The sequence below is a fragment of the Triturus cristatus genome, chromosome 11 (genome assembly GCF_964204655.1).
Source record: "Triturus cristatus chromosome 11, aTriCri1.1, whole genome shotgun sequence".
NCBI classification, from domain to species: Eukaryota; Metazoa; Chordata; class Amphibia; order Caudata; family Salamandridae; genus Triturus; species Triturus cristatus.
In genome coordinates, this window is record NC_140594.1 from 497,888,898 (window position 1) to 497,907,083 (window position 18,186).

At 43.8% G+C, this 18,186-nt stretch overlaps 1 protein-coding gene across 4 annotated transcripts in view; it reads right to left on the minus strand.

The window, feature by feature from the left end:
- LOC146784476 (guanylate-binding protein 6-like) overlaps positions 1 to 18,186 on the minus strand; it is a 735,489-nt gene that overhangs the window by 268,603 nt on the left and 448,700 nt on the right. For all 4 annotated transcript variants that reach the window (XM_085633276.1, XM_085633273.1, XM_085633275.1 and 1 more), the window contains exon 5: positions 9,874 to 10,079. In XM_085633276.1, the coding sequence (XP_085489402.1) occupies positions 9,874 to 10,079 (206 nt within the window). The remainder of the gene's footprint in view (positions 1 to 9,873; positions 10,080 to 18,186) is intronic.

An 18,186-nucleotide genomic window follows, 5' to 3' on the forward strand; every position in this document is an offset into this window, starting at 1 on the left:
CAGGGATGAAAGGGCTAAATTATAAATACACTTTCGTATATTTATGTAGCATCCACAAATCTCCACTTTGCACATATAGATGTATTCTAACTATGCATTTACAAATAGATATTTATGAAAACATTGGTCACTGTCTGTTAAGCAGTAAAGGCAATCAATCATAGGAGTAAATCTGCGTTTAGGAAAGGTCACAGAAGCCAAGGGACGGAAAGGGTAGGAGTCACAGGTCATTCAGACCGGTAGGCAGCATAGTTTAGGAGTGCTCAGGGTGGAGATGCACGCACGCTGAGTCGGAAAAGAAACAGCATAGGCGGGAGCTTTCTTTAAAGATAAGAATCGATCTATAGCCATGATAAAACCCGGTGGCGACATTAACGGATGCTATAATAAGGTGAATATGGCGGGGGTTATGCAGTTCTGGGAGGAAAGTTAATAGCTCGCTACGCCTCATGGGGACTTTAAGGATAAATCGCAAGTAACGAAAGGAGGTATCTTTCGAAAGCAGTAATCGGCGGACCCGTTTACATCATACACAGTCTGTAATGTACTTGGTAAACGTGCTTTGCAGCAGGCATATTAACCCGCTGCGCAGTTAGCCCAGTAAGCTTAAGTGAGTGGGGTTGGGCACTACGCACGTACGCACGGGGAGGCAAGCATGTGTCTCAAACAGAGGGTGACGCAGTCAGGAGCGGAGGGCCCGTAACTTGGCTAATCATGGAAACCGCTTCCACAATATTCATGAGGAGACAACCAGTGCCGGGGCGGTGAATAACTGTTTCAGCCGAGCCTCAGTCAGGGGCACGCCTGTGAAAACAATTTGGGTACATCGGGGACAAACATTCCCCAGCAGAGGCAAGTCCAGTGGCTCCGTGCATGGGGATTGAAGAATAAAGACTGGGTCTTGCTGTGACAGGCTAGCGCCCAGAATCAAGAGTCTTTATGGCGGCATTATGCTGCAAGGTGCCCACCCCGCTTTGCCCCACCGGAGGGGCAAGGCCAAACCAATCCATCCACCTCCAGCAGATAAATAGAGGGGTTCAACGGTTGGCTCGCTTAACAAGGTCAGCGCTAAAGCACCCGGTTGTGAAGCTTGACAACAAATTCGAGGCTGGTTTGACACAGCATGACAAATGACCCAACTACCTCACAAGTCCCAGCACCTGACAGAATACCATTCAGAAAGAATCAACCTGTACCACCGGTTTGAGTTACCAAACCATCAGCGATAAACACACTTACATGTACCTAGGGGGGGTTTGGCTCTTGAGAGACCTTCCTTAGCTAGAACAAACCGGAGGTATAGTGGCCAGCGAATGCGCAACCGGCTTATCGTTGCAAGAGGATCATCTCACAGAAGGTTGGTGTGCAAGATACGGTTAACAAATATGTATGGCCCCATTGCAGTTAATAGAAATTCTACATCCAATGAGGCAATAGTGCAGTAAACAATATTTGAGAGATGTTTTTCTCAGACGATGTTCCAGGGCTTTGGTATTCAGTTACACAAGTAAAACAGTATGATTTTCTTTCGTTACTAAACGAAGATCTAGGAGTGGCAGGTCACGGCAGATAAAAGACAAGTTGGCAGAGAAACATCGGTGCGGAAAATAAGCATAGTGGTGGTACCAGGTATAGTGGGGACAGACAGGCAGTGCGGGCGAGGTTTTCCCGAGGTGGGTAGGACAACCCGACTCTGGGTGTCATTTTAAATACTAGACATTTCGAGTAGAGCAGGACCCGGACAGGGCGGGACAAAAGTTACCGTTCGGGTAGAGGAGGGCCCCGTAAGAAAAGTACACCAAGCTGGCCTAGAAAAACAGCAGAAAGGTACCAAGACAGCCTGGGGGCTATAACAATCCAGATTACCGGAGGAACAAATACACAGCTAAGGCCAGATGCCAGCAGAAAGGCCTGGCGATGGGAGGGCGGCATCCTGCAAGGCCTCATCGGGGCACGCACCACTCATGGCACACAGGAGCAAAATGGCCAATCTCAGGAACGCCCGACTGAACTAAGGAAAAAAGCAGGGCGGAGGTGGTAAAGGGAGCAAATGTTGACCATACAGCTCCAAGTACCGCGTAACCGGACGGGAAGTGGGGTATACGGCCTCCCCTGCGGCTGAAGGGTAGTAGAGACGTGCTTGGAGACAGAAAACAGGTGCGGCTCCAGCAAGCAATGAAACAATTAGTCTGCATAGTGAGGGATTTCTGCGAATTGAGGCAGCCAGGCCCTGCCCGCGAGAGGCATAACCATTCGCTTACGGTCAAAGGCGCAACGACATATTCCTGAGGCACACGCCACCAATCAACCAGCCTGGTGGCAAAAATGGCCAAACCAATTCCCCTAGTGTCAATTACGAAAAGCTAGTCCATTATACCGGCTCCACACACTGAGCATAGTGGAGAGGGTGAAGCTAGAAGGCATAGAAAAATCCAGAAGAGAGCTACACACCACCAGGGCCAAAACCTGCAAGGCCCCGGGGTGGGCGTCAGGCAGCATGGGCCGACAAACTGGTAGTTGGGGTAACACCTGGAGGAGGGGGTACACCACTCGGGGATAGGAATAGACAAGTTCACGAGGAACATCGTGTGCATATTCGAGCTAGGAGGGGGCAAGTAGATCGCGAGGCTAGGTCGAGCTAAGGGGGGAGCTCCCTCCGATCGAAAAACCGTAGGGAGCGTGGCGGAGCTGACACGAGGAACCTAGTAGAGAACAAAATTACTAGGAGATAGATGAAAGGCTCGCATGGTGTCCTTGTCATGACTCACGGCAGGGGCACTGGGGGAGCCATTGGGCGGCGTGCCGCCAGACAAAGAACAAAGATGACACTCCCGCAGTACCCCGGGGATGCCTTACGGCAGGGGTACAGACGGAGAAGATGACGAGGACCCCGCCGCAAGAAAATAGAGTAGATGCTCAAGTAAGGTCCTTGGGATGCCAAACGGCAGAGACCGCTGGGAGAAGGGAGGGCCCCGAAAGGATACAGGACGAGCGGGACGGCACTTGCAGCCCGGGCATGCCCAGAAAGGGACACCCTCCAAATCGGTAGCAAGTTGAAGCCTAGACCCGTGAATCGAAACACAGGGATTGGGGCCCCTCTCTCCTCTCCCAGGCAATTGAGGCGGCTGGGTCCAGAATGCGAATAGAAAAAATGTTGAACAATGGATAAAAATGAAACATGGTCATTGAAGGACTATAATAAGACCATGAGTGTTGAAATTTGAAATATGAAGATTTCCTGTTAACAAAATGTTTGTTGTGAAAATAAAACTGCGACCTTTTCAGGCACCAAGAAGTGGTCAAGTACTAATTAAGGGAAAAGCGCGCAGCGATGGCAACAAACATGGGGGAGTGGGGAGGGAGTGCTCGCCGCCTGGACGGGGTTAGGACCCGGGCCGGGGAAGGCAAAGCCGGACCCGATGGAGGCCCGGGTAAAATGCCGGCCGGCGGCGGGACCCCCCCACGCCACGCCCCCCGCAATTAGAAGACCTGGCTAGGCCGGGGAGGGCAGGGATAGGCCCGCAAACAAAGGAAGCTCCCCCCCCAATCAGGGGGCGAGAAAGATAGGCAAGGGAGGGGGGTTAAGAAGGGCCAACGGCCCGGGAAACCACATTTCGAATTTCCCCCCCCCCGCAAAAGAAGAAGAGAAGCCCACCCACCCACACCTAAGGATACGGGCGTCGCAGCCGTAGGGGGGGAAGGGTAGCGGAGCTGACACGAGGAACCTAGTAGAGAACAACATTACTAGGAGATAGATGAAAGGCTCGCATGGTGTCCTTGTCATGACTCACGGCAGGGGCACTGGGGGAGCCAATGGGCGGCGTGCCGCCAGACTTAGAACAAAGATGACACTCCCGCAGTACCCCAGGGATGCCTTACGGCAGGGGTACAGACGGAGAAGATGACGAGGACCCCGCCGCAAGAAAATAGAGTAGATGCTCAAGTAAGGTCCTTGGGATGCCAAACGGCAGAGACCGCTGGGAGAAGGGAGGGCCCCGAAAGGATACAGGACGAGCGGGACGGCACTTGCAGCCCGGGCATGCCCAGAAAGGGACACCCTCCAAATCGGTAGCAAGTTGAAGCCTAGACCCGTGAATCGAAACACAGGGATTGGGGCCCCTCTCTCCTCTCCCAGGCAATTGAGGCGGCTGGGTCCAGAATGCGAATAGAAAAAATGATGAACAATGGATAAAAATGAAACATGGTCATTGAAGGACTATAATAAGACCATGAGTGTTGAAATTTGAAATATGAAGATTTCCTGTTAAAAAAATGTTTGTTGTGAAAATAAAACTGCGACCTTTTCAGGCACCAAGAAGTGGTCAAGTACTAATTAAGGGAAAAGCGCGCAGCGATGGCAACAAACATGGGGGAGTGGGGAGGGAGTGCTCGCCGCCTGGACGGGGTTAGGACCCGGGCCGGGGAAGGCAAAGCTGGACCCGATGGAGGCCCGGGTAAAACGCCGGCCGGCGGCGGGACCCCCCCACGCCACGCCCCCCGCAATTAGAAGACCTGGCTAGGCCGGGGAGGGCAGGGATAGGCCCGCAAACAAAGGAAGCTCCCCCCCCAATCAGGGGGCGAGAAAGATAGGCAAGGGGGGGGGTTAAGAAGGGCCAACGGCCCGGGAAACCACATTTCGAATTTCCCCCCCCCCGCAAAAGAAGAAGAGAAGCCCACCCACCCACACCTAAGGATACGGGCGTCGCAGCCGTAGGGGGAGAAGGGTAGCGGAGCTGACACGAGGAACCTAGTAGAGAACAACATTACTAGGAGATAGATGAAAGGCTCGCATGGTGTCCTTGTCATGACTCACGGCAGGGGCACTGGGGGAGCCATTGGGCGGCGTGCCGCCAGACTTAGAACAAAGATGACACTCCCGCAGTACCCCAGGGATGCCTTACGGCAGGGGTACAGACGGAGAAGATGACGAGGACCCCGCCGCAAGAAAATAGAGTAGATGCTCAAGTAAGGTCCTTGGGATGCCAAACGGCAGAGACCGCTGGGAGAAGGGAGGGCCCCGAAAGGATACAGGACGAGCGGGACGGCACTTGCAGCCCGGGCATGCCCAGAAAGGGACACCCTCCAAATCGGTAGCAAGTTGAAGCCTAGACCCGTGAATCGAAACACAGGGATTGGGGCCCCTCTCTCCTCTCCCAGGCAATTGAGGCGGCTGGGTCCAGAATGCGAATAGAAAAAATGATGAACAATGGATAAAAATGAAACATGGTCATTGAAGGACTATAATAAGACCATGAGTGTTGAAATTTGAAATATGAAGATTTCCTGTTAACAAAATGTTTGTTGTGAAAATAAAACTGCGACCTTTTCAGGCACCAAGAAGTGGTCAAGTACTAATTAAGGGAAAAGCGCGCAGCGATGGCAACAAACATGGGGGAGTGGGGAGGGAGTGCTCGCCGCCTGGACGGGGTTATATCCTTGTAATTCAATTCTTCATTACAAAAGACGTATGAAATCGAGTAATATTTCCTTCCACAGGAATTCTATATCAAAACCCCAATGCATTTCGGGTACAACCCTTCTTCAGGCGGAAATGCCTATAAAGAAAAATAAGGTACTAAGTATACCTCGAGGGGAATGCGTATCTATAAATAATAAGTGTTCAAAGTGTTTATGTGGCATGCTAAAGAATCCACCACCAGAAAAAACGCTGTATTCTCTTTATAGATGTCCGTTAACTGTGCAAGAAACGGTGAAAATTGCACTTAATAAATTCAGCGATAAGTGAAATGAATCGCGGGTCATCTAAGAATTACCTAAATGCTGTTAGTCGGGAGTAAATGGTGATGTGAACAATGGAGAATGGAGCCGTGCGGTCGTAAAATAACAAGAAAACAAAGGGAATAACGGGTGTCCGGTGTGTTAAGTTCTGGGTAGAAAGTATAAATGTGAACATCCGACGCTCAAAAAAATAAACGGGAAGAAAGTGTGCAGTAGAAAACTAAAGGTTAATACCTGTAGAAAATGCTCGAGCATCCGCTGATCTCTCGGCCCGGAAACGCTGTTGTCGCCGTCATGAGACCCGGTGTTGATTAGTATAGTGAACTCGGAAATAAACCGCGGTAAATCATGGAAAGTGGCGGTGAATGGAAAAAGTATCGAGTATCGGGATGCGGAAAAAGACTCTGATGAGGAGTGTTAAAAAATGAAATATGAAAGGAAAACAGTGAATGTGAAGAAAACTTTGGTGTGCAAACAAAAATTAATCGGAACGCTCATAATATAGTACATGTTTAACAAATGAAAAAAGGAATCAAACAAGGCTGAGAACAGTTGATTAACATAGGTGGACCCGCTGTAGAATGGTAAAAAAAGGAACAACACATGTTGAAAAAAGTAAGATAAAAATGTGGAAGAAAAAGATAATAAAAAGAAAAAAAGAAGAATGGTGCACGAAATGATGAGTGAGAACGAAAAAAGTTTTTGAGAATGAAGAAGACTGATACTAAGTCTAATAATAAATATAATAATAAATCATGCAATCCAATAAGGAACAACAAACATTGCTATGCACGCATTACAAGATGTTAAGATAAATCTTAAAGGTAACAATTAAATTCACATCGTTCATTGAGGCCTTTTGGTTGTATTGAGTTCAATTTGTATATCCAATAAAGTTCACGATGTAACATAATTTTTTTGTTGTCTCTGCCTTCTTTGTGAGGAACCTGTTCCAATATCAAAAATCATAACTGACTTGTGTTGTGGTTTATGATGGAAAAATGAGCTGCTACTGTTGATTTGGTGTTCTTCAATCGTATATTGGATTTATGTTCAATTAGACGTGTTTTAATTTTTCTTTCGGTTTTCCCTACATAGGGTAATCCACAAGGACACTATAATAAATATACAACGTTGGTAGAATCACAAGTGGCAGATACTTGTAATTTGATAGGTGGAGTTTCTTGAGACTAACAACATTTTGCATCTAAGCCAATCTGGGTTTCGCCCTAATTTTAGCACCGAAACTGCACTTCTGGAAATTTCGGAATCCATTAAGGATGTTTTGGATAAAGGCGGCAAGGCTATGCTGATACTGTTAGATCTTTCAGCAGCCTTTGATACCGTCCCTTATAGCCGACTCCTGGAAAGACTCCAGGAGTCTGGTTTCAGAGGGTGGTTCTCAAATGGTTTGCCTCTTTTCTATCAGGGCTTCAAAAAACTATTTGGGCTCTCCCTTTTACCGCTTTAATCCCCCCTCTGGAGATGGGTGTACCTCAGGGCTCGGTGCTTATTCCAACTTTATTCAATCTGTACATGTACCCATTGGGTAGACTAGTTGAGTCACATGGAGTTAAAATAGTGTTGTATGCCGACGACACCCAACTCCTTTTTACATTTGACAAGGATTCAGAGTTCAAGGGGGAAGCAATTAAAGCCTGCCTGTCAGCAGTGTTCTCCTGGCTTCAGCTAAATGAACTTAAATAAGTCGGAGATCATCTTCTTTGGTTATCCATCTAACAACTTATGGCAGAACTGGTGGCCTCAGGACATGCACCCTCCTGCTAACCCGGTGTCATCCGTGAAAAACCTTGGTGTAAAACTGGACAATTCTTTGAGTATGAAGCCACAGGTTCAGACTGAGGTAGGTCAGTGCTTTGGCTTTTTGAAAATGATCAAACAATTTCTTCCATTACTTTCGATCCCTTACAGGAAAACTGTGGTCCAGGCCTTGATTGGTTCTCGGCTGGAATATGTAAACATTCTTTATCTGGGTCTTCCAGAAAATCAGCTCACCCTTCTGCAAGTAGTGCAAAATGCTGCGGCCAGGGTCATTCTATCTCTTGGCCCCAGGGCCCGGATGTCTGCTCATTTGAATTCTCTCCACTGGCTCCCGATCCGTAAGCGAATACAGTTTGACGCCTTGGTGCTGGCTTTTAAGGCCTTACATGGGTATGGTGCCCCCTACCTGAGGAAGAGAGTTCAATTTTATTATACCCAACGCTCTCTTCGCTCCGCTTCATTGGCGCTAGTCTGTATTCCGATGGTGAAATACTCTTGAATTGGAGGCCGCTCCTTCTGGCTAAGAGTGGCTAAACGATGAAATGATCTGCCACTTGCTGTGAGACTTCTTCAGGATCTTCTTCCTTTCAGAAAAGCCCTCAAAACATGGCTGTTTCAGCAATAACGTAACATTTTCTGCTCTGCACACTTTCCTTTCCTGTCTAGTTCAGTCACACTCACCCAGCGCCGGGACACTCAGTAGAGTAGCTGTGCGCTTTATAAATCCCTGGTTAACATAACATAACATAATCGTTACAACGCAAGTCGAAACCACGACTTGCGTTAGGGGGCAGAAGGTGTTGGATTTAAAATCCAACATCTTCCATAGTGTCCGCAAAGACTGGAGTTGGAATAGTAAATTATACTATTCCAACATCCAGCACCCCCTAAAAGCATGTCATGGTTTCGACTTGCGTTGTAACGGTATGCGAAATAACAACGCGGTCGTTGTAACGACCGCGTTGTTATGGCATGCGTTGTAAACGCATGCGAAAAAAGGCCTATATTCGTTTCTCCTTGCTTTCCGACCATGCCACAACAACACCGTCCAGCTTTAATTACCAACAACATCCCTCCCTCCTCCTTTGTGTTGTTTGTTACAGCTGGCACTGTAGTAAACACAGTAATGACTTTGGGAGGATAAAATGCATTTTCGGCCATTCTTTGATTAAAATATGTACTAGTACACCAACCCGTTAATTGTTTCTACCTTTAATTAAAGAATATTTTTAACATGAAAGCATCAAGCAGAGGATAATGCAAAGTATCTTTTTGTGAGAAACCGAGGCAAGGTTATTGAACTGGAGAGTGCTTGAGCAAACTCGCTCACAACAAGCATCTTCATAAAGCCAGCCACTTTGTGTTGTGCTTGAAGGCATTTCTGCTGCGTATACCTATTTCCAGCTCCATTTGCACACTTGCACAGTTACTATCCACATACTTCCACTACACATCATACTACTTAATTCCACTACGCACCATACCATATAATTCCACTACACAAATCCACTCCACACAACACAATTCCACAACTAACAATACCAATACAACCCACATAATTCCACTACACATCACATACATACACTCCATAACACATGAGTAAAATACATTGTCATTTACAACGCCAATAGCTCTAACTTAAAGTAATGCAAGACCTATTGCATTTCCAATGCTTGTTTTTTATTTCCACTCTCGTGGCCAGATCGCTGATATTAGATAAGTGGAAATCGGATATAATCCCTACTTTGGATCAATGGATTACAAAAATGATAGAGGGTTAAATCATGTGAAAATCTCTATGCACAGAGAGTTGGGTCAATATGGAAATTTTCGAGAATATGGAAAGGTTGGGATAATTGAAAAATATCTTTTTCTTTCTGTTACTCTGCATTTTGAAAATGTTAGAGATGGGGTTTTTATTTTTTCCTTTCTTTCGATACATTGATATCACGATATATAAAAGGTTTAACTTCATATAATAAGTGCTTAGCATGTGATTTTCTATTCTATGTATGAATTTCTGACATGTATGATTTAATTGTTTGCTATAAATGAAATTTTTGTATCTTTTTTTTAGAAGTACAATAATCCTGTTGTCTGCTGTGATCAAAACATGGGGAACGATCAAGAGATTAGCTCTCATCAAGTGCATCCTTTTTGTTACACATCACAGCAAAATATTTACATCAATAGAAACCAAAGTATTGTTTGTGAAGAATGCCAGTCGCCTCAAAGTAAGGCTTACACTGCTAAACCACAGTTACAAACAATGACCACTACTGTGCTTGTGAGGGAAGAAGAATTTCAGAGGTTCTGACACAATCCATGAAGCATTTTAATAGTTGCACATACCTTTGAGCAGTTTCAAGGCGTTTTCCAGGTAGTCATCTGCTGTGATTGGTTGTCCATTTAGTTCAAGTTGCAGAGTGAAGTCTCGCACCGTCCAGATGAAAGTGGGAAAGAAACTCATGAAGTATGCGGGGTCCGCCGCTTTTTTCTTATGGTCTTTGTGCCCAGGGGACTTCACCTTGATATGGTTTGACAGTTCTGTCACGTAACTGGTTTCCAATTAAGGTAAAATGGACTTCAACAGGAAGATTCTCTGTGTATCTCAGAAAACACCATGGACAAGTGTAACTTTAAACAAAACTTTTCTTATGAAATATTCCATGTTGTGTCCGATTCGTTTATTAAGAAATGTAAGACTATACATTAATGATCTATGGACGTTCGAGGAGGACAACACTTCGCAAGACGCATATGGAAGTCGTGCAGGGAGGATTGTGTCTAATGTTCAGTCAAAAAATAAGTTCATGCATGGCTTGTGTTTCTCTCAAGTACATTTGCTTATGTACTTTTGAAATTGTGCTTTGAAAAGGCACAAATGAAAATCATTGAATTGTAAATGCTTTCTTATAAGAAAGTGAGCATTAATAGATAAAGGTATTGAGAACAAATTTGCAATAACCCTTTGCAAATGTTTAATGTACTCAAAATGTTTTAAAGTTCATCAATGTATTGTGAGAAAACAATAAACAAGATAAAATGTCAGTGTATTTCAACAATTCTTGAAATATATTCACGTAATTTCCGTTAGAAATGCTATGCTTGCACATAATGGTTAGCATTTCATACATGCATGAGAAAATGAAAACAGTGCATGTCTCTGTTTACATTTCCATGCAGGACATCAAGGATGAAAGTGTTGTGTGTTCGCTATATTACAATATTCAAGATCCTTGTATTTACGCTGATGGGCAGCAGTCGGTTGTGTGCTTTGCTTTATTATACAGTTCATTAAAACCGTAACATACAAACGTATTAGTAAAATTCAAAGATTGAAATATAAGAGTTAATAAAAAAACTGATATATACATTTTTAAATCTGGTAAATGCAAGAATAAATGTCACAGTGCTTATCACGAAAGGTTTAACTTTCATCGATATTCATATATGCAATAAAAATAGAGTTTGTCAGTTTCTTAATGCTGGGCATTGTGCAATGCAGTTGAAATAATATTGACAAACTTCCCAGCTCTTGCTAAAACTTGGGCTGAGTTATTACTGAAGCACAAATCAGATGCTTCCCTGCAATGACTCAGTAACTTTTACCGATAAACTGGGACCAGTAGGCATCGACTATCATTGGCAAGATGAGGACAACAACATAACAGATGTAACCAGGACTCATGTGGATAATTACAGAGCCTACATGTTAGCTGACCGTTCCTCCTAGCCCACAGCGTGTTGAAGTCATGAATTGGAAGGGCTAACAGCCTCATATAAATGATTTTATTGCGAGTCAGTGGTTGAAGAGAATAGTTAAAATATGGTTGAGGTTTCTCCTTAATATGCGAGTCATTCAAAACTGCAAGGAGTGGTTTTTTGGGAAGCCAAGCAAAATCTCTCTCAAATGACACTAAAGTGATTTGGCTTTCTATCGTTTTTTTCCACACTGACAAGGAAATGTTTGGATTAGAAAAATTAATGATTTCATTCTTTAATGTGGAGATGGCCACGTGCAGCTGTCTGTACCAGGGAGAGAGTTCGTCCTTGAATACTGATTGCAATTGTTCTTTCATGGTTTGAGCAGGTGCACGTAGAGTGTAGATGTAGAATTTAATTAAGTCTCCCAGGCAATGAAGATCTGCATTTTCCAGGCCCAGCTCGAGTCTCAGCTTCGTCCTCCTTGCATGCTGAGGAGCCGAAAATATTTTCTTGTAAGCCATTATTTGATATTTTGCTAAAAATGTATCCATTTTGCCAGGGAAAGCCAGGTGGCCATAAGACACTGCCGGGAGCAGTTTGGCGCATAGAACTCTTAAGATTGACTCGGCTGTGGGGCTGTGCAAATGCCGGTTCAAGCGCCTCAGACTGTATATAACCCCTGCTCCCTTAGGCCCAAGAGGTTTAAGATGGGATACTTGATTAGCCTTTTCGTTGAACCAGACTCCTAGGTAATTATAGCTGGTACAGGTTGCTATGTGTAGACCACCTGCTCGCCAAGACAGATTTTTCTTTTTTTTGAATTCCCAAAAATCATGACTTTGGTTTTTGATTCATTCATCAGAAGATTGTTTTTTATATTGTATGTGTTAAGGGCAGTGAGCGCTCTTTGTAGACCTATTTTTGTATGGTCCATAATAATAATGTCGTCAGCATATTGCATAATCTGTAGTCGTATGCCACCCAATTTTGACGCGACCAAGGTTGCACTTGCCAATTCTTTGGGCAGATCAGCAGTGTAAACATTAAATAGTAATGGGGCTAATACGCAGCCTTGCTTTAGATCAATTTTAGTTTCGATTTTTGCAGATAGTGTTGTGGCACTTGTTTTAATCCTCACCCAGGTTTTCTGGTGGAGTTATCAGTGCAGAGAAAAGTGCAGATGGTATCCCCCAGGAGTTTAGTTTGTTCCATAGCGTCCCTCGGTTGACTCTGTCAAATGCTGCACTGAAGCCCACAAAACAGCAAAATAATGGTAGATGGTTGGCCAGAGTGGCTCTCCACGATAAATAGGACAGCGCTATTATGTTATCCGTCGTGGAGCAGCCTGATCTAAAGCCTGACTGGGTATGAGGAAGAATGCTGTTTTCTGTGACCCAGTTCTCAAGTTCTACCAGCAGGACACGAGCATAGGCCTTCGCTTCGATATCCAATAAAGCTATTTGCCTATAGTTTGCCGGATTTGAGCGGTTACCCTTTTTATGAAGTGGATGTAATATTGAGCCCTGCCAGGTGGCTGTAAGAAAAGCTTGTTTAAAGAGAGGTGTAAGGAGGTCTTCCCAGAATGAACGGTTTGATTTAACAACTGTAGCGGGTATTCCATTTGGCCCTGGCGCACCATCATTCCTCATACGACTAATGATCTTTATTACTTCGGCTTCCGAGATGCCTAAGCCCTGGGTGTTTTCATTATTTGGTGCTTGAGGCGGGAAGAGAACTGACAGCTCCCCTGTCCCACTGCCGTAGAGCTCATTGATGTGATTCACCCAGACATTCTCAAGTACCCCGTTCTCTTTAGACTGGCCACTATTACTGACTTGGTTGATATATCTCCAAAATGGGGCTGGATTTTTTTCTTTAAGAAGAGAGAAGATTTTAAGCAAGGCTTCCTCTATTCGTTTGGTGCGTTGCTCCCATGCATGTTTCTTTTGGGCAGCTCAAAGTGATCCATTTATGGCACACTGCAGTGCTTTTTCCCCTTTTTGTCCTGCATTTGGGGGATTTTGACGCTTCCATTTGCTTTCCGGCATTTCCTTATTTGGGTGCTGGTTTAGATTGTTTGGCGCTTGTTTTTGTTGAGTGTCCAATGTTCCCCCCAGCGCCCGATGCAGGTCTGTCAGGAGAATAGGCCAGTAGTCTAAGAGGACTTGCGAACCGAGAGCAGTATTTAATAGTTAATTTTTAGTTATCCATGCAGACAATTTTGTACCGAGATTGGTGGTCCACTTTATCTTGCGAGGGATTTTATCTCGTTCCTCACCCGTAGATTCGCCTGCAGATGTAAATTTGCAAGATACAACAGTGGAAAGACTGAAAGATGCTCTAAGGGGCCTGTGGTTACTCTCTACTCGGTTGTCGATGTCAAAGTCATTCAGGTGCAAAACTAATGTGCTACCAATGAATAGATAATCAATTGTAGAGATATTCCTGTATGTTGGAAGCGGGGCCCATGTTTGATCCTTTGCTTTCTTGAGTTTATGAGCAGATGATATAGAAAAGCGCGGGCCCATGTTTGATCCTTTGCTTTCTTGAGTTTATGAGCAGATGATATACAAAAGCCTTGAAGTGCCGCAACCTCTTTAGATTGTTTATTTCCATTTCCTGTTTTGTCGAGAGATCTGTTGTTAAAGTCCCCGACTATGAGTGGATTATGATGGGGACATTTGATGAGAAAATCTCCAATGATGGCTGCCTGGTCATTGAGTGCTTGGTTTCTCCGGTGCAAAGCTGGATTAACATAACAGTTGAATAGTGGCAATCTAAACGGATTGTAATGATTTTTTACTCCATTGATAAGTAATACTTGAATTCCAGGTGAGGGAGGTGCAAGTGAAATTACTTCCAGCCTTCGGGATTGCTTGATGTAAACAGAGAGGCCGCCTATTGGCCGCCCAAAAATATTGCGTCTGAATGCCGGGACATGGAATTCAAAGTACCCGGAAAGAGCTGTAGTAGATGTTGCCCATGTCTCCTGGAGACAAATTATATCACTGCTTTGAAAGTAGTCTAGGACAGAATCATTTTTTAACAATTTCTGAAGACCAGCCACATTCCAAGAAATGATTGTTAAGTAGTTATTTTGCTCTTTCTAGTTATTATGTGTTTTTCCTTTATGGGACTTTAAGGTGCCGTCGGGCCGAGTGATGACCACATTCGGCACGATGTCCAAATTGGTTGTTTATGTCCTGTTTACTAGTAGAGACTCTTCTCTGATTAGTGGAGCAGGTAATCCTCAGTGGTTCATGTTGGGAGAAGATGCTGGTAGGATTATTGCCGGGACGGATATCAGCAGCACATTTTAAGATGGAATAAGTATTTAAAAATGTATTAACTAAAACATGAGGGTATCTGTCTTGAGGTAAGTGCCTAATCTCAATACCCCAGTCTGGCAATTGATTGGCTTCACACAGCATTGCTGTTAGGTGTGACTGTTGGTATAGCCTGATCACTGTGGATTCATCGTGGGAGTCGCCTGACAGGCTTTGGAATTTAACCCAGGCAACATCTGCAGAGCCTATGTGCTCCAATGATGATCTATGAGTGAATAAGCGCAGGATGTTGCCTCTGTTCAAAACATCATAGTTGCCTTTGGCATGGTATCTTGGTGTAAGTACGACCTCCACCACTCCTGGTTTTAAATGGCTACTGCTCATTGAGGTTCCTGGTATAACCTGATTGTCAGGTGCAAGTGTTGGTTGATGTACTGGGGGGGGGTGCTGTATACCATTGGTACTGGAGAGGATTTTACCGCCTGTTGATGCAGCGTGTTAGTACTATATGCAGCACTGGACAGTGGTTGCGTGCAAGCCTCCGCCTGTAGCCCTGAAGTTGTAGGTGGAAGTGTTGGACCGGGGGCAAGTCTAATCCTCACATCTGGGCCTTCCGTGGACTTATGCTGAGTTAATGTTATATGAGCCTTCCCTTTCATATAATCAGGAAAAGAAGTGGAGGGGACGTTAGAGAAAATTGCCCCTCGAGCAGAATCATCAACTAAACTCTTAGTGGGTGGTTGATTGATGGATTGTAGGTGATTTGGTAACACTTCTTTATCTTTCTTTCCTGATAACTTTACTGAAAAAATTGGATAAAGCTTATCAGGGACAATATCTGGCTTGATTGTATGTGTACGAGTAAGAAGGGATGCTGCTCGATTTTTAGTTTTTTCCCTTTTTTGGGCTTTCCTCAGTTTTTTCTTTGCTTTCCTAGTCGGTTGTGTGTAATTTCTCCATGGTCAACTATGTACATCTGTGGGGCATTCCAATGTTAGACAAAGTTCCCTGACATTGTGCTATGTCCTTGTTCTGGCGTCCAGCCTCGTGGATAATATTCAGAACGTGCCGTTCATTTTGAATCCGTTTTGGACTTTGTGACAGGCATAATCGTTTATCTCCCAAATTGTACATTTTCCAGAAGCCCTGACCTTGTGCATATCCACACTACTGATGTACAGCTTGTTAAAAATTGTTTTTTAAATGTGTCTTCCATTACAGATAGTGCTAATTTTGTGACCGCACATTTGCTTTTTCTGCCAAACACTACATTTCCTAGAATTCCACAGCCATTGCTTTGTTTCCACCCTTGCAGGTCACCAATGCATGAAGGAATCACCACACTTGTGGCTGAAGGTGCTGGCCATATCACACCGGAGGCATGCAATCATTGATGAGCTATTTAAAAGCATTTCTGTTCTTCAGTTTACTGTCATTCATTGATCCATAGTTTGTTTGGCTGACCCTCTGTTTCGATTGATTCTCGATTTGAGTGCTATAGCAATGTCTTGCTTCCTCAATGTGCACTATTTAACAGTGTATGCGTGTTTCTTAGCTAGCGCTGTTTTGCAGTGCCTTGTTTTGAGGGTTAGCACTGTTGAACAGTGTTTCAGTTTCCTAAACTAACTCTATTCAGCGCATTTTTAGTTCTTAAGCTTTCACTGCTTTTAGACATTACCTTTTGGTAGTCCTTGCGTCACACGCAGCCTTCCTATCCCAGCTATTTTTGTTCAGCTTTCCCTAGTCTGATATATTTACTTGCTTTCCACCTGGTGTTAACTGTGTCTTCCCTTCTTTCCTGTTAAATATGCATATCATAACCTTGTCTGTTATGGCTTTGTATTAAGTTCTCTACTTCCCTGCATCTGGCTTTTGCCACCTTGCGTGTTTCTGTGGGATCACCAATATGTGTGGCAACAGCTGAGAACCTACATGGTGTTTCTCATCTACTAAGAGCATTGTCTTTATGCTACTTTTTATAACAACAACAAAGTTATCTGCTTCACTGACCTCGCATGGATGTCCTATAGGTGGATATGTTGCACTTTGTAATTGCAAGAACAATAATTTTAGATGAGGAACTCACAGAACTGCAGTCTAACTGTGGAGTTTATGAATTCTATCACCGATATCCACTTATCTGCATGACTTGCACCTCTGGATGTTAGTTGTTCTGATTGTGGGATTGCCTCTAGATTTCCTGTCCTCTGTGATCAACTGACTTATTTGCTATCGTGTATGAAGCTTCCTCATTGGGTCCCTCCTCTCCTCTGACTTCCTGTGTGATCTTGGGCAGCTCTTTTACAAATATTCTTTTTCATTTGTCTCCTCTATCAAAGGTCCTTGACCGAACCTTTACACTGCAGCATCTTTAATTACTCTCCATGATTACAAGGAGAAACTAGGCTATTGCTATCCAAATAAGATGAATTTAGGGAAATGTGCACAGAATTTACCAGTGTGCAGTACAACAGCACAAGAATATCCATTTCTTAACACAGAATAGGACACTTGCTGCTGTAAAAAATGAAGAAATTAGCAGAGCACGTCAATTCAATGAAAATAATTAAATAATTCAAATGAGCCTCTAAATAACCAAACTAGGAAAAACATTTACAAATTAAGAATAGCAGCTTGGATATCTTGTCAAAAATATTGTTACCAGAATATAAAGCTTCTATAATGATAATAGTAACTACCAAAATATCCTAAAAAAGAATATAGTTGACACTAATATCGTCCAAAAATATGCCATAATATAGATATCTTTTAATATAGAGTTTAAACTAGTAAATGGTAAATATTTTATTATATAAATGTAAATGAAATAAATGCCACTCATATTTTATACTATTTATAAGTACATACTTATATAATAACACAGATATGTATGTGTGTATATATATATATTCACTGAAAAAACGATAGGTTTCAGGCACGTTATACTTAGAAATTAGCATTTAAAAAACCATAGAAATTAACTGAAAAAACCATAGGTTTCAGGAACGTTATAGTTAGTTGGACATTTCACTCGTACAAAACCATAGAAATTCCGGCGTTATAGTTAGTTCAACTAATTATAACTCGTGCCCCCGCAATGCACTGCTGATGACGTCACATATTACATCATTCATGACATGGTCAGTGACATTACTGATGACATCACTGATGACATCTCAAATGACATCACTGATGACATCATTGATGACATCATCCAGTGACTGTGTGTTTCTGTAAGTTTTAATTTTGTTTTATATATATGCCAAGCTGTATTGAGGAATGAGTGGGTGTATAAGTGTCTGTATGGAGGATTTAGTAGGTACGTGACTGACTGTATAAGTGAGTGATTAAATGTGTCTTGCTGAATGCATGGGTTAGTGACTTAACTGTGTGAAAGCCTGTATCAGTTCTGTCTGCTGCATGGGTTGGTGAGTAACTGCATGAGTGTCTATATGGGTTACTGATTGCTTGCCAGAGTATTTGTATGGCTGCCTGAGTGTGTGTGTGTGGGTGGGTGGGAGGTGTGTGACTCTGTGCATAGATGTGTGAGTGGTTGATTCACTGGGTGTATGGGTTCAAGAGTGCATGTGGAAACAGCTGTATGGGTGGGTGAGTATGTGTATGGGTGTGTTGCTGAGTGAATGGATGTCTCAGTGGTACATGTGCAAGT